The sequence below is a fragment of the Bos indicus x Bos taurus genome, chromosome 9 (genome assembly GCF_003369695.1).
Source record: "Bos indicus x Bos taurus breed Angus x Brahman F1 hybrid chromosome 9, Bos_hybrid_MaternalHap_v2.0, whole genome shotgun sequence".
Taxonomy (NCBI): domain Eukaryota; kingdom Metazoa; phylum Chordata; class Mammalia; order Artiodactyla; family Bovidae; genus Bos; species Bos indicus x Bos taurus.
Window position 1 is genome coordinate 41,244,165 of NC_040084.1, and position 16,786 is coordinate 41,260,950.

Genomic DNA, 16,786 nt, shown 5'->3' on the forward strand with positions numbered 1-16,786 from the left:
TTTTTCTGACCGTTTCCTTGTGATCAAATGATTGACTATCATTCTTTTTCTGTCAGTTCAAACAGTAGTCCCTACTTCCTTCTAAATTACTGTGGACTTACAAACTAAATAAATAAGCTAGTTATAATTTTGTACAAAATAAAAGTAAATTATCTCTAAGGTAAACCAAAGGTTTTCCTCTGAGTGCAGTATGTACTCTTTGGTATTAATATATATATTCTGTGGCATCTGTTTAACTTTTTTTTTCTTGCTTATTCTGGATTCTCAAGCTTGTCAAAAAAAAAGTCAATTCAGGTATAAAGAGATATTACTATATTAATAGTCTATAATAATCACCTATTTGGCCGGAAGTACTGATTTTCAAATGTAGAAGAAAATATTTTAAGGGATTTTAATCCCTTAAAATATGTATGTGTAAATACATACATAAAATATGTATAGTGAAGTCACTCAGTCGTGTCCGACTCTTTGCGACCCCTCAGGCTCCTCAGTTCATGGAATTTTCCAGGCAAGAGTACTGGAGTGGGTTGCTATTTCCTTCTCCATGGGATCTTCCCTACCCAGGGATCGAACCCAGGTCTCCCGCATTGCAGACAGACACTTTACCGTCTGAGCCACCAGGGAAGTCCAAAATATGTATGTGTATGTGTAAATAATCACTAGATATAATCCTACTAAATAAATCACTCTGAATTCTATATTTTTTTTTCAGTAGGCAATATGATATTTAGCCACTAAGAAAAGTTACCATGTTTTCTTATGTTTGAAGTCTTTCATACTGACTGATGATAATTGTGTGCCAGTTTGTCTTCATTTATGTTTTCCTTTTTCTCTTTTATATAAAATGTAATGTTTTCTAGATGTTATAGAGCATTTTTATTCTGGCAGTAGCATCAATGGAGAGTCAGTCTAGATTTCCTGGAAAGGAATGATGTTCTAATGAATTGGGTGGTCACAGAGAGTGGGCTGAACAGTCAGTTATACAAAAGAGATTGCAGAGAAAATAGAACAGGGAAGATAGGAAGAGATGAAGAGGAAAGTTCATGGTCCATTGACCTCTTTCCTAATCGACATGCAATCACTGGAATATTAACAGTGAAAAGAATACTAAATCTATGAGATCATCATGGTATAGTAGAAAGAACATGCCCTTGGAGGCAGACAGACTTAAGTTCTAACCTTCACTCAAGCCCCTTGTTTGCTCTGTAAACTTAGGTATTTAACCTCTTTGTCTCGAAGTTTTTCATTTCTGAGGGGCATCCCTGGTGGCTCAGTTCAGTTCAGTTGCTCAGTCACGTCCAACTCTTTGTGACCCCTTGGACTGCAGCATATCAGGCCTCCCTGTCCATCACCAACTCCTAGAGTTTAATCAAACACTTGTCCATTGAGTCAATGATGTCATCCAACCATCTCATCCTCTGTTTTCCCCTTTTCCTCCCGCCTTCAATCTTTCCCAGCATCAGGGTCTTTTCAAATGCCAGCTCTTCACATCAGGTGGCCAAAGTATTGGAGTTTCAGCTTCAGCATCAGTCCTTCCAATGAACACCCAGGACTGATTTCCTTTAGGATGGACTGGTAGGCTCTCCTTGCAGTCCAAGGGACTCTCAAGAGTCTTCTCCAACACCACAGTTCGAAAGCATCAATTCTTCGGTGCTCAGCTTTCTTTATTGTTCAACTCTCACACTCATACATGACTACTGGAAAAAACTATAGCCTTGACTAGACGGACTTTTTTTGGCAAAGTAATGTCTCTGCTTTTTAATATGCTGTCTAGGTTGGTCATAACTTTCCTTCCAAGGAGTAAGCGTCTTTTAATTTCATGGCTGCAATCACCATCCGCAGTGATTTTGGAGCCAAAAAAAAAAAAAATAAAGTCTGTCACTGTTTCCCCATCTATTTGCCATGAAGTGATGGGACTGGATGCCATGATCTTAGTTTTCTGAATGTTGAGCTTTAAGCCAACTTTTTTACTCTTCTCTTTCACTTTCATCAAGAGGCTCTTTAGTTCTTCACTTTCTGCCATAAGGGTAGTGTTATCTGCGTATCTGAGGTTATTGATATTTCTCCCAGCAATCTTGATTCCAACTTGTGCTTCATCCAGCCTGACATTTCGCATGATGTACTCTGCATATAAGTTAAATAAGCAGGGTGACAATAGACAACCTTGATGTACTCCTTTCCCAACTTTGAACCAGTCCACTGTTCTATATCTGGTTCTTACTGTTGCTTCTTGACCTGCCTACAGCTTTCTCAGAAGGCAGGTCAGGTGGCCTGGTTTTCCCATCTCTTGAATTTTCCACAGTTTGTTGTGATCCACACAGTCAAAGGCTTTAGTGTAGTCAATGAAGCAGAAGTAGATGTTTTTCTGGAATTCTCTTGCTTTTTTGATGATTCAACGGATATTGGCAATTTGATCTCTGGTTCCTCTGCTCTTTTTAAATCCAGCTTGGACATCTGCAAGTTCTTGGTTCGCGTAGTGTTTAAACCTGGCTTGGAGAATTTTGAGCATTACTTTGCTAGCATGTGAGATGAGTGCAATTGTGCAGTAGTTTGAACATTCTTTGGCATTGCCCTTCTTTGGGATTGGAATGAAAACTGACCTTTTCCAGTCCTGTAGCCACTGCTGAGTTTTCCAAATTTGCTGGCATATTGAGTGTAGCACTTTCAACAGCATCATCTTTTAGGATTTGAAATATTTCAACTGGAATTCCATCACCTCCACTAGCTTTGTTTGTAGTGATACTTCCTAAGGCCCGCTTGACTTCACACTCAGAGATGCCTGGCTCTAGGTGAGTGATCACACCATCATGGTTATCTGGGTCATTTTCTGTACAGTTCTTCTGTGTACTCTTGCCACCTCTTCTTAATGTCTTCTGCTTCTGTTAGGTCCATACCATTTCTGTCCTTTATTGAGCCCATCTTTGGATTAAATGTTCCCTTGGTATCTCTAATTTTCTTGAAGAGATCTCTAGTCTTTCCCATTCTATTGTTTTCCTCTATTCTTTAGCAAAACCTAGAGTTAGTCTCCAAATATATTTTAATTTCTCTCTAACTTCCTAGGGATGTATAGAATACAATGAAATATTGAGAAGAAGTATACATACATGTATACATTTTTGACAGCACCCTACACTATTGGTAGGAAATCTCCCTATGTTTAGTACATGGTAAGTTCAGGAGACAACTGATATGGCAAGTCAAACTGATGTATTTAAAGTAATTATCTTTTTAGGGAGCTAAAACTTGCAAATGATTTAAGCAGTACTTAAAAAAACAACAAACAAAGTTGTTCTTGAAGATTTTTAGGGAAAATATTAGAAACTGCTTTAGAATACTTTATAAATTTGGCAAGCCAAAAACAGAATGAAGAAAATTCTTCACTATTGTTTCATTGTGTTTTTATGTTTCTACTTCAAGTAACTGTCAATTTAAGCAAATACTTAGGTTTGAGCTAAACATTACAATGGTGAAATCTGTAACTCTGAAAAATTTCTTCTAAACCCTCAAACTTGCTTCTCTCAAGGATATGTATTGAGTAATAGAAATGAAAAAATTTTACATAGAATGACACTGTACAATTTGTTGTTTGCTTGCTTGTTTCAAAGATTATATTTGTATGTGGTTGTTTTTAATCATATTTTACATTTTTGGATCTGGACTGCAGCATTTTCTTCTTTGGTAGGTACCCCCTCTCGAATCCCCTCATGAATTTTAGAACCAATATTAGGGAATTTAAAAAGAGAAGAATCTTATACATATTCTTACCCTTATCCTCCATCCACAAATAAGAAAGAAAATTTCCCACAAAATTCTATATACTATTACAAATACAAAAATATTTTCAAGATAACTTTAATGTATACAGTGTCTGGCACAATAAAAATGAAAATGAAATTATCATGACATTATTAAAATTGGATATATTTTGTTAAAGGTTGATGAAAGGATTTTATCTTTCTTTATGTTACTTTTAACCCAGGACACTCTAATCTGTTATATAACTTGTCTCTGCTCTGACTCTGTATAATTTAAAAACAAAAAAACACACATTGAAGGTTGGACTTCTTTGGTATCTGGAGTGGTTGAGGCCTTACCTCTTTGTCTGCTTTCTGATTGGCTGAAAACTGTTGCTAAGCTTGTTTCTTTGTTCTTTGGGAAAGTCAAAAGTTGAGTGTGACCTATTTGAACTGTATCCTGCTGCTTTTGACTCTGCTTTTGCCTTCCTCCTGATCCATATGCTTTTTTCTGATATTTTTTGAAGTTTAGATTTTTTTAACCCATCAATTTGTAAATTTAGTGTTCTATATTTTAAGGTTTTAAGATTTTAGTTGTACCTTTATAATGCACAAATTACTATGGTTTAATTTTTAAAAATCTGGTTGAATACTTGAAAGTTGAATTTTCTGTCAGAAAGCATGTTCTCATTGTAAAGAGTAAATAGACTATTTAAAGACCTGCCTGTCACAAACACAAAAGATTAGCTTGGAGATCAATAATATCCTTATTGTTAATAGAAACAATTCCAAAGATCATCATTGAAAAATTTAGTAGGTCAACTTTTTGTGTTTTAGGTTAAAAGCTACTATTGATCATATTGGCATGTATGTTACTAAAGGATAAGACTGACTTTATTCATGTTTCTGGAGAAGGGCTAGAAGAATTGATAGTCCTTTCAGTTATAGACCAAATCCAGGACAGCTTAAATAAAAGTTGTACTGGAAGACAAGTTTGGTTTTTCATTCAGTAAACAATAATCAAATCATTGTGGTTATAAGAGTCTTTCCTCTAAGGCTCTATTTGGCATTGATGGGAATGAGACTTTGAACTAGATTTTCCCTAGCACTCCTTTAGAACCAGCATAAATCCTAGGAACATTCTCTGAACCTTAAAGCCTGACCTAAGCCTTGGATGAACAACATTGGGAGCTACAGACTAGACGGATTTTCTAAACCTACTGGGAGTTCTAGTGAACAGAACAGGAGATGTGGCATGTATATAAAAGTAATATTCACGTCTGATTTTTTTTTTTTGTCAGCATAGTCTTTAGTGAAACAATATTATCAGGATTCTGATTTATATACAATATCTAAAACTGGTGTTTTACTAATAAATGATCTCTTTAAAGTTCATATAAGTTACATTATTAAGCCAATTAGTGAGAACAATGAGGCTATCTTATGTTTTAAGCAAATTTGAAATAAAGGGGTTATGGATTATAGTTACTGTATTTCTGTATTTTCTTATATTCATAATATCAGAGAAGTCTATATTCACACAGCAAAGTACCTACATGCTGTGGCAGCCCACTCACTACTATAATTTTACTCATTGAGCAGAGGCAGACAGGCATGAATTTTTTTTAAAGGAAAGAACACACAAACTATATCCTTCCTTGTCACTGACAAATTTATAAGAATGTTCAAACGTGTACTCACAGAGAAGATGGAAAAAGTTTTATTTACTCCAGTATCTAAATTATTATTTTGATGGTTTCCAGTGCATTTAATGTTTATATATGTTTGTAGGTTACCTTGAAAAAAAAAAGCTCAAAACTAATGTTTCATAATATCTTTAAAGTACTTGCAAGAAATACAATTCTGAAATCACTAGTAATGTACAAAGAAGCCTGGTATAGGAGGAGGCCAGGATCTGGTTAGCTTAAAGCATATAGTTCTTGATAAAATCAGGAATTATATTCACAGAGTAGAACTTTAAAGCTGAAGTAAAGTTTGAGAGCTCAAGAAGTTCAGGAACCCTTCATTTTAAATTTGAGGGGATTAAAACTAGAAGGGTTGTTAAGAAATTGCCATACCTTCTGGGTTTTTGTTTTTCTTACTTGTTTGGTACCCACCCCCCCACCCCCCCACCCCCCGCCTAGAGTTGGACAGTAAAGTAGATGATTCCCTATTTAATGTTCCCTGACAGAATCCCAAGCTATCTGCCAATCTGTGTGACTTACACAAGAGGTTTAAGTCTAAATAAAATAGATGTCCAGTCTCAAATTAAGATATTTCTGCTTGCCCATAGATTTAAGAAACTAAATGCATATAGTTGGCATTCAGTAAATATAGATAATAAATGACTGAATACTAAGTGTTTACGTAGTATTAAGATTTCTGTTAATTGGTAAAATAACAGCACTGACATCCATACATAAATCTATGCCCAAATATATTTTTTTAATTAAAGATATAATGAGTTTAAAAAGAATACTACCTTCTCCAACTTGTAACGTCTGAATAAAATCCTATTTTTGTATTTTTCAATTATTTGCCAAAAATTAGGAAAATCAGATTTTTCTATCACTACAAATGAAATGATCTTGAATTCTGTTTAAACTTAAACTCATGTAAAAAAAATAATTTTTAAAGTTGCATTATTCTTTTTTTGAGTATTTTTAGCTAAACAGAAAGATAGTAGTAACAAGTGAAAATAAATTTATATGTGAACTATGATGTCCTGAATGTACTCACATCCTTTGCACAAAGGGAAACGTGGCCTGCAGAGGTGCAGTGAGGGTTTTGGAGGGCAGAAGAACAGATGAGAAAGTACAGTGAAATGCCGTTATTTCTGAAACACTTGATAGCATGCAAGTAGTTTGTAGATGTGGCCTTGTACTTTGTGACCAAGTTAAAGATCTACAACTTAATACCCTCTTGAAAAACAGGAGATCTCAGGAGGCGGCAAAGAAAGAAGGTGATTTAAAGGATTAAAGGACCTTCAACTAAAGATTGTCACAAAGGAACTGAGGGTTCTTTGAGCTATGTTAGAAAAACATGTATTATTGAACTCTATTCACTGCTTGGTAGTACTAATCATGGTGAAGGGGCATGGATAGAGAGGTCAGGATAGCTGTTATAAACAAAAAATAACTTGCTTAAAAGATTTAGAACATTGTCATTAGGATTTTGTTTCTTTGAATGAAAATTATCTCTAGTATGAATGAAACATTCAAAATTCAGACATGATTAAGCTGATGACTTACTAATATGCATTTAGCCTAAACTCTTTAACTGTGGGTAAATTCAGTTCTATAAAGTCTGTGTGGGCTCAGGATAAGTTGAAGACACTAAGTTTGATTTTATTCTGTTTTGGAAAGACAATTTTTTAATATTATGCCAGACCAATATATTCCTTGGACTTAAAATTATAGGTTACATATGTAAACCAGTTATTGCCTAGTGCCCACAAAGAGAAGCATTTTGAGAATTTAAAAATATTTTCACATATGTTTTTAGGTAGAGATTAAATCTGGCCCCTCCAAAACTACTTTAAATATAACATATATGCATAGTCTGAGAAATATTTCTACTTGAACATGTCATACATTAAGTATCTTCCATTACTTTTTTTTTTAAGTTGGTATCTTACCAACTTAAGTTCATAAGTTGAACTCCTAAGAACATATGGGAAAAAGTCCTAACTCTCAACTTCCCACTACACTCACCTTTTTCCTGAACCTTGTCCTATTCCAAGTTAAACCTTTTCCTTCTTATTTACCTCAAAACAATGCTGAAAAGTAATTAGCCTCTAAAAGTTGTAATGAATGAATTCTTCCATTTAACTTTGGTATCTCAACTGTCACTTTCTTTCCTGATATTTCACTTTAGATAAGCCTGTGGATGTTTAAAGCCAGACTTGGGCTTTAAAATGTTCGTAAATTTGTCAAACAATGGTATGAATACAGGCAGTGTCTGACTTGTAAGTACCTGCCTGACTTAACAAGTGAGCCATATGTACCATTGCCCAAACCTTTATAGCCTCTATCTTGGCAGTATAGGAGAACAGGAACAGAAAAATCAAAGGAGCTTGGGAATACCTGGGGTTCCTGATGAGAAGAGACAATGAAAAATACAATTAGCTTGTTAGAGCTGGAAAGGACAAGTTGATTCCTAAGCAGAGCCTGCCTGCCTGCCTAAATAGTGACCCCAAAGCCTCCAAGAGTGTTTGTCTGGATGGCCCAAATCTTTTATAATATGAATGTTGAAATTCATTTTTAAGCTTTCAGTTGAGTTAAACTTCTTTTTCAATGGAATCATCTCTGTGGTGTTCATTCATTACATTCTTATTGAAGGTCTACTGTGTGCTGGGCACTAAGACATTGGAAATACAGCAGTGAACAAGACAAATATTCTGATATTACATTCTATTGAGACAGACTAAATTAGCATGAAATGTCAGTCCCTCATACAATAATAGGTATGAGTTAGTTTAAGAAACCTATTCTCTTTCTAATACCTACCAGTTATTCTAAGAAAAAGAGTGGTAATGTGAGGAGCAGGTAGGAGGTTGGGTAGACTCAGGTGAGTTATGTAATAGGGGAGTTTGGGGTAGCATGAAGTCAGCAAAGGTCTGGGAAGACACTGAGGAATGATAGGGATAGAGAAATAGAAGAAAGCAGCTCTCAAAGACCAAGACCACTGATTGCATGATTGCTTTTTACTTTTCTTTTTTTTTTAAACCAGATCTCACCCTGAGATAACTAGATCTCACAAAAGGGATACATTTTTCTTTCTTCCTACCTTCTTCTCTTGCTATCAGAATCAAGAACGTAGGCTAACACACAATTATTCTAATTTTTAAAATATTCATTAAAAGCAGCAGCCTAGCTTATGCTGCTTTGGATTCAGACAGACCTAGGTTCTAAACTCAGTCTACTTTTACAACTTTGGATGAATTACCAATATTTTACATTTCTGTTTTACAGATTTTTAAAATAGAAATAATTGTATCTGCCTTACATGTGTAAAATCCTTAGTGTCTGATATTTTGGTCTTTTTATCATTAGTCTGGAAAGCCTGACCATGACTTAGCATGCTTATTCTTTTAGGAAAGGGATTTTCTAATTTAAAACTACTGACACTATTTGGAATATTACTTGTTTACAAATATGAGTGCTGGTCTGTTTCTAAAACCCTATATAAAAATTTAAAACTGTTCATTTCTAAAAGAAACCCTGAAGGAGAAAAGAGAGCAAAAATTTGTCAACATTCTTGCTTCTTTATAAGTAACATAATTCTAAAAATTAAATTGAAGAAGTGAAAAAAGTAGAGGACAAATAAGAGAAACGATCTCAATGTACCCAAAACATGCTGTTGAAAGGAAAAAAGTGCTTAGCAGGCAAGCTATATATAAGAAACAGGAAGATATCAACTAGAGGAGGAAAATCTAGACAAAATTAGTAAGCAGAAGTAATATTATAAACCAGAATTCATTCCAAATAAAAAATGTTTTAAATGACAATAGGGCATTTTTTTCAAGAAGCTTAAACTACATAAATCTAACAAATCCCACTCCCATTCTTAAAGGAGTTGTTTGGTTTAATGGCTGAAATCATTGTTATGTGTGTCTAATCAATTATTAAATATTTCTATTCTGAAGAATAGATCTACATATCTACAGTACTTTAATTCACTTTCAATTTCTTTAGTTAATAAAAAAAAATTCAAGGTTTAATATGTGGCCAATGAAAGTGTAATTACACCTTTTGCCCTGACTAGTATTCTATTAAAAGATATCTATTCTTTTTCATGAATTGACTATATTTTTAAAAGTCTAATGGGTTTAGGGAAGCCACTTGGTCAAGAGAGCATACAATTTGAGATTTATCTCCTGAATTTCAAAAACAAGAGTATAAGGCATCATTTCCTTTCTCAAGTGCATGGTGGTTGCATGCTTAGTCATGTCTGACTCTTTGTGACCACGTGGACTATAGCCTGCCAGATTCCTCTATCCTTGGGATTTCCCAGGCAAGAATACTTGAGTGGGTTGCCATTTCCTACTCCAGGGGATCTTCTCGACCCAGGGATTGAACCCATGACTCCTGTGTCTCTTGGATCAGCAGGTGGATTCTTTACCACTGTATCACCTACGTAGCCCCAAGAGAGACAAATCTACCTTCATCCCTGCACTTTGCTTCATTTCCATTGTTCTTCAGAACACCATCTTGCCTTTGCCACAGTTACCTCAACAATCTTCATAACACATCTTTGTACCTCTAGTTTTGCCTGAACCTTAGCTGAAATGCAAATTTGATGTCATTACATTCTTTAAAACTTTTAGTAACTCCACAGTACTCTTAAAAATGAAATTTATTGTCTTTAATGAATCTTAAACAAGGTCCCTCCTTACTGTTTGACCTAAACTCCATCCATTACTCTCCAAACTCTCTGCTCTAGACACCAGTGAGTGAGTGAGTGAGTGAAAGTTTCTCAATTATATCCAGTCTTTGCTTCCCCCATGGACTATACAGTCCATGGAATTCTCCAGGCCAGAATACTGGAGTGCATAGCTGTTCCCTTCTCCAGGGGATCTTCCCAACCCAGGGATCAAACCCAGGTCTCCCGCATTGCAAGTGGATTCTTTACCAGCAGAGCCAGCAGGGAAGCCCTCCAGACACCAGTTGTTGTTGTTGTGTTACTCGCTCAGTCGTGTCTGATTCTTTGCGACCCCATGGATTGTAGCCCACTAGGCTCCTCTGTTCATGGGATTCTCCAGGCAAGAATACTAGAGTGGGTTGCCATTCCCTTCTCCACCAGACACCAGTGAACTTCCTTTATTCAGCTTCCCTCTCCCCTGCCTCTGGGCCTTTGCACAGTGCTAGTTTCTTTGCGTAGAACTCTGTCTTTACTCTCCCAAACACTCCACCAATTTTCTTTCCAAGGCCTCTCTATTAATCCTCTAAGCCCTAGCTCAGATATCACTTACTTCAGGAAGCCCATCTTGAACCACCAGTCCAAGTCTGGACTCTAATGCTTCATGGGTCTCTGCTCAGATCAAGTCATTTGACACCACTCTTGTTTTTCACATGGGCGTACCATGGGCTTCCCTAGTAGCTCAGACGGTAAAGCGTCTGTCTGCAATGCAGGAGACCCAGGTTCGATCCCTGGGTTGGGAAGATCCCCTGGAGAAAGAAATGGCAGCCCACTCCAGTATTCTTGCCTGGAAAATCCCATGGACTGCGGAGCCTGGTAGGCTATGGTCCATGAGGTTGCAAAGAGTCCAACACGACTGAGCGACTTCACTTTCACTTTCACCATCTTGTTCTGGGGCAATTAGCATTGAGATCATTATTATTAATGTCAAGTGCAAAAACCTCACTTTGATACAGTTGAGTTGGGTAGGTTAACCCCCAACATTTATGTATGTGTGTGCTCAGTCCGTCCAGTTGTGTCCAACTCTTTGTGACCCCATGGACCATAGCCTGCCAGGCTCCTCTGTCCATAGGATTTTCCTGGCAAGAATACTGGAATGGGTTGCCATACCCTCCTCCAGGGGATCTTCCAGATCCAGGGATCAAACTTGCTTCTCCTGGTCTCCTGCATTGCCAGGTGGATTCTTTACCACTGAGCCACAAGGGAAGCCCATTTATGTATGTATGTATGTATGTATGTACGTTTTTGGCCATGTCTCATAGCTTGCAGGAGCTTAGTTCCCCAACCAGAGATTGAACACACATTCTCAGCAGTGAAAGCATGTGGTCCTAACCATGTAGCCACTAGGGAGTGCCCAGAACATTTTTAGAAAAAAGGAGAAATTCAGAATTACTATTACTTCTTGGATTAGATGTCAGGATTCTTCATTGAAGAAATAAAATGTTGAAATGAAATGTTTAAATAGCAGACTTTGTAAATAGCCGCTAGCCTATAATGATAGCCTATGGTAAATATCAAAAGCATAGTCCTTTCCAATTACTAATTGGTGTTCAGGAGATTTATTACATGCTTAGCACTGGAAGTTCATTAAGAGAAGCACCTTCAGGATATCTGGCCAACTCAAGTAGTGAAATCTTTGGAAAATACAAACTCTTTATTAAATGATTTGTAAAAAATCTCAGAAATGAGATCTGCATAATATTTGCAGGTCAATACAGTTGTTGGAACTCTTGGTTAATAGATTTATTTGGAGGCAACCTTTTTATGTTATAGAAGAGAGTGACTAATTCAGTTACTGCTCGATCAAAAAGCAAAAATTAGTACTATCTAATGACTTGAAGGGCCTCGATAGGACTGAAATAGAATATATTAAAATTAATTTTCTTTTTATGTAAGGCAGCATCAAAATAAACTGAAATTTTCTTTAAAAAAAAAAAAAAAGAAATCCTAATGGGAGCTTCCTATTAAATTTCAACATATGTATCTTCAAAATTTATGAATCATGAAGTATCAGATATGAACATATATATATATACACACATATGAATATATACACATGTACACACACAGTTTGCAGTTCTAATTTGCATTTAAATGTTTTAAACCACTTTTGCATTGGCTAGATACATGCTTTTCCCTTGCCTCTCATTAAAAAAAACAGTAAGGCAAACCTTCTCCATTTTGCAAATAATATAATTTTAATATCAGACAAGGTTATGCCCAACTAGACAACTAACCCTCACTGCTGTTTTCTTTCCAGAAAATAAAATCACAGCTCAACTCTTCTAGAACCAGAGTCATCATTTTTCACATACTTCCCTCATTAAGTAGCTTTATCGCTCACAACCCTTACATCAAGTCATTTATGTTTCCAAGTTACTCATGTACAATCAGTTTATCTTGGAAGGTATGTCATATAGCTGCAAATTGGATGATTTTCTGTGTTTACTTTTGCCTGTTTGTGGCTGAGTGGGCATTAGATTATACAGTTTTGTTGTTATTGTTTTGTGGCTCTGCTCAGAGAAAGAGCACTTGGACGTCTCTGTAGCCTTATTCTGTGTTAATTATTAACCTCCAATTGCTTTTCTTGACCACGTATTTGGGTGCTTCAGCAATTTATAAAAAGTATATTAGAACATATAATCTTATTTATCTGGAGACGATAAATAAAAAGTAACCATTTTAACATTCTGCTTTTAAAATGTGACAGTTTAAGAGCTAAAAAAGTAACTCAGTTTTCTCTGAGACATTGTAACCTCTAAGACTGAAACTTAATATTCATCTATGAGCGGGTCCATATTCATTGACTTAAACTCCACTTGTTTCTGATAGAATGTTCCAACTTTTTTTTTTTTTTTTTAACCTGAGCATGTAAGGTTGAAAATACAGGGCAAACATGCAAAAAGAGATCTAATTTAGGAGTTAATTTATTTTTTTTTTTAAAGAAGTTAATGGAGCCCTAAGCTAACAGTTATGACAGAAGACTTGAGAGATTTGTGTTTCAGATCCAACAATGTCAGTTGTGTTCCTTTATGATGTGTTTTTTCAAGTTCCTCATCGGGTTTCAGAGAGAGATTCTTTCTTTAGATCCAGGGTACTTATGAGGAAACATTAGAAATTTAAATGCTTTCGAATATACTTGGGAAGAAGAAAATTTAGAGATCTGCTGCCAAGGCTTATTATCTGTGTAGGAGAGTTGATACTTAGTTTCTACATAGTTTACCAAAAATAATTTTTAACTGAATGTAGGTCATGGTCTCCTGCTTGTTTCTGTATTTTATGGTCCAATCAGCTTTGTTTGGGCATTTTTTGGAAAGAAAGAAGGGAAATTTCAAGACTTCATAAAATGTGAAGCAAATTTGATTTCCTCCTAGTGGTGTCGGAGTCAGCCTAGAGGTTGGTTGCCCTTTGGCAGGTAATTGGACCTGAACGGGTGGATGGAGGGCAGGCTCTCGGCTGCTGATGCTGGGACAGGGGTACACATTTGCCTTTCACTGAAGCCCGACAGTTCAGGGTGCACCTTCCAGCCACACTGTAGGCCCACATCCCGGCAGACCAAGCCCACTAGGGACCAGAGGATTGAGCTCCTTGGGGGAAGTACAGTCCCTCTACGGTCCCTAGAGGTTGTTTTTTGCCGGGCCGTACTGACTGCCCCCGCCAGGGCCCGCCCCTCCGCGCCGAGGAGGCGGGGCGCCGCGGCGCTGAGGGCCCCCACTGGCTATCGCGGCCGCCCACTCAGCTGAGTGACGGCAAGGGCGGGGCCGCGTGGCTTGTTTGTTTGCGCCGCCCCGTTCCGCCCCGCGCCGCCTCGGCCATCAGCGCTGACTGAGGCTGCAGCTCATATGTAGGCTGGCCGCCAGCCCAGCGCTCTCCTCTGCGCTGTTGCGGTACCTCTGCGCATCCGCCACTGTCCCTGCGCCGACATGCGCCTGGCTACAGCCGCGAACGAGGCGTATACGGCGTCTCTGGCCGTCTCGGAGCTGCTGGGCTGCAAGCAGTGTGGTGGGAGCCGCGGCCAGGACGAGGTACCTGGGCGAGGGACCGGGCGAGAGGGCGGGTACCCAGCCGACTGTCTGGGCTGCACAGAGTCGCGTCGCTTCTCTGCCCTCGCACCCTAACAGCTTCGGAGAACGCTCCCCAGGGAGGGCGCCTCTGGAGCAACCGCCCGGCCGGCGCCCTGCCCAGCGGGGCGTGGCGGGCTGGCCCGCGCCCCTCAGGTGAAGGGGCGGCCAGTGGTGGGTTGGGGGGACGTTTGCCACTGCGAGTCGTCTCCGGGCAGAAAGTGCCACGGCTGGAAGAGAAAGCTGTCTGGATCATTTAAATGGAAGTCTCCAAAACGTAAATAACGTTGTCTTCTGTACAAGTCTCCACAAGTCAGAAACCAAACAAACTCTAGTCCCGGGGTGGAACAGCCTATGGATTTTTTCCCCCTCAACGTCTTGTCAAAACAGATTATTTGGTGACCCTCACTCTTTGCCTTTTACTTTAAAAAAGAAAAAAAAAAAAATGCATCTCAGTCAGTTTTGCCTAGAATAACTATGTTCTGCCAGCTCTATGACGTTATGCACAGCGTTTACTCTTGTTTATTAATATTTCTTTTGTGTCTGAATTGGCCTTCGGAAAGAGCTATTTAATTGTGACATTTTGTATTTTTACCAAGTGGTTACAAAGAGGGCACCAGTTGAATATCCTGCTGCATGCAGGATCTAGTTCCCTGATCAGGGATTGAACCCAGGGTCCCTGCATTGAGAGACCAGAGTCTTAGCCACTGGATCACCAGGGAAGTCCTGTAGGACCCCAATTGAAAGTTACCAGTACAACTTTAACTCAAATTTTAGCCTTTAATTCAAATGGTAGCAAGGGAGAAAGAGAAATAGTAATTAAAATTGAATTGAAATCAGATTGTTTTAAGTATTGACTTAGTTCAAGAAATGTAAATACCAGGTAATTTCTCTGCACTATTGCCCACTAAAATGACTGTTAGTTTTATATGTTTTTTTGTAAATGGAGTCAACACTATGAGTATACCACATATATTCAATATAAACATAAATGAAGAACACTTTCTCCTGAAGGTTGTAGAACACCAAACACTTCTGTATTTTAACATTCATGTTTACATAGCGTGCTCCTTGTTTTCAGATAATACAGCAACCTAAAAAGAGTCTCATGACTGTTGCTTTGAAACTTTACTATAGAGGGAAAACGGTTCAAAAGTGTTGAAATAGCATTTACAATTTCTGTTTGCAGGCCATAACAGATCTTTTGTCATTTTGAGAAGTGAGCCTCATGATTGTGCTTGAATCTGTTCTTTCTTAGTGGTATTTGTGTGTAGAATCCTGGTTCTTGCCCAGATCTAGAATCTCTAAATATAGCCATGTAAACTAGAAGATAAAGAGATACATTTTATCTTACACATTGATTACAGAGCCTATGGGATTGTGTTCAGGAGACCAGGCAGCTTTGTGTAGTTGTATTTCAGTTTTAAAACGTCCAACATGTGGGAAGATAAATTAGGAAGTAGTGCTTTATAAGAAAACTATTCACTTTACAAAATAATTAATAACAGAACTCTTTCAAATAGCAAACTTCCACAGTGCCTTTAAGTTAAAACACCTTCCAGAAATGGAACCCTGACTAAAGTGTAGGGCACACATAAGAGCCTAAGTCAGCCTTATAAATCCAGTACTTTGAAGTCAGTTGAGTTTTTATTTTTCTAGGATGTAGTTCATAGAATACCAGACACTGGGAAAAGAGATACCTGAACTTTAAATATTTCTAAATTCCCTATAAGAGTTAGTGACAAATTTAGAAGAAGCATTAGTACATTTTGTTTTAGTACATAGGAAGATTTCTTTATAAGGCCTTAGGATTTCTTCATTTCTATTTAAAAATTTCAAATGTCAAAAGGCTAGCACACAGCTATAGGCAATGATTCTCATAAACAAGGGAGAGTGGGATGGGAACTCTTATTTTTTTACACAGTATATTTTTGCCTTGTTGAAATGTGTTTCAAAAAGAACTGCTTTTGTAATGTTTTACAAATCAAAGTTAGCATCATTGTTGCTATTATCAGTATTAAGAGATCTAGATAGTTTTAAAATGCACCAAGTGCAGTGAGAAAAAATAAAATGATTCAAGAGATCTGATTGTTGTTACTTTTCAAATGGATAGATGTGTAAGCCAGTAAATGCTCTCATTTTGCGTTTGTGACAAATTGTCCATTCCTTTGCTAAAAGATATTTATATAGATTCATAAGTGTATCTGACAAACTTGAAAAATCTGATTAGAACAATACATTCAGTACATAAACAGATTTACACAGTGAATATATTACAGTCATCAGTCATTCTGTGGTATTGTCAACATTTGCTGAGAATTTTCATGTTGTGAAAATTAGTATGTTAGTATCATACACTGGAGAGGAAACAGATACCACGTCAGAGATTTGCAGAAATGTTGTGATAGCAGAAGCTGTTGCTGTCTCTTTCAAAGATGCTGATTAGGAGGACTGTTGAGAGGAGAACTGTTGGTTCCCATGTTAGATTTCCCAGCCACACCTTCACCAAGAACCAGTGAGGTTTTGTGTTGTGATTAGCATATACATCTGCTTCACAAGGTCATTAGCTGT

General features: G+C 37.5%; 1 protein-coding gene and 1 non-coding gene across 3 annotated transcripts in view; both read left to right on the forward strand.

Annotated features, from left to right (window-relative positions):
* SESN1 (sestrin 1) overlaps positions 1-16,786 on the forward strand; it is a 114,504-nt gene that overhangs the window by 77,449 nt on the left and 20,269 nt on the right. The window contains exon 1 of one of the 2 annotated variants that reach the window (XM_027551258.1): positions 13,959-14,179. The exons of the other annotated variant lie outside the window; for it this stretch is intronic. Within the exon in view, the coding sequence (XP_027407059.1) occupies positions 14,078-14,179 (102 nt within the window). The 5' untranslated portion in view covers positions 13,959-14,077. Of the gene's footprint in view, positions 1-13,958; positions 14,180-16,786 lie in introns of those variants that run through there. 2 annotated transcript variants of the gene reach the window in all.
* Positions 10,826-10,897, forward strand: TRNAC-GCA. The gene has a single exon. It is a non-coding gene; the product is annotated as a tRNA-Cys (tRNA).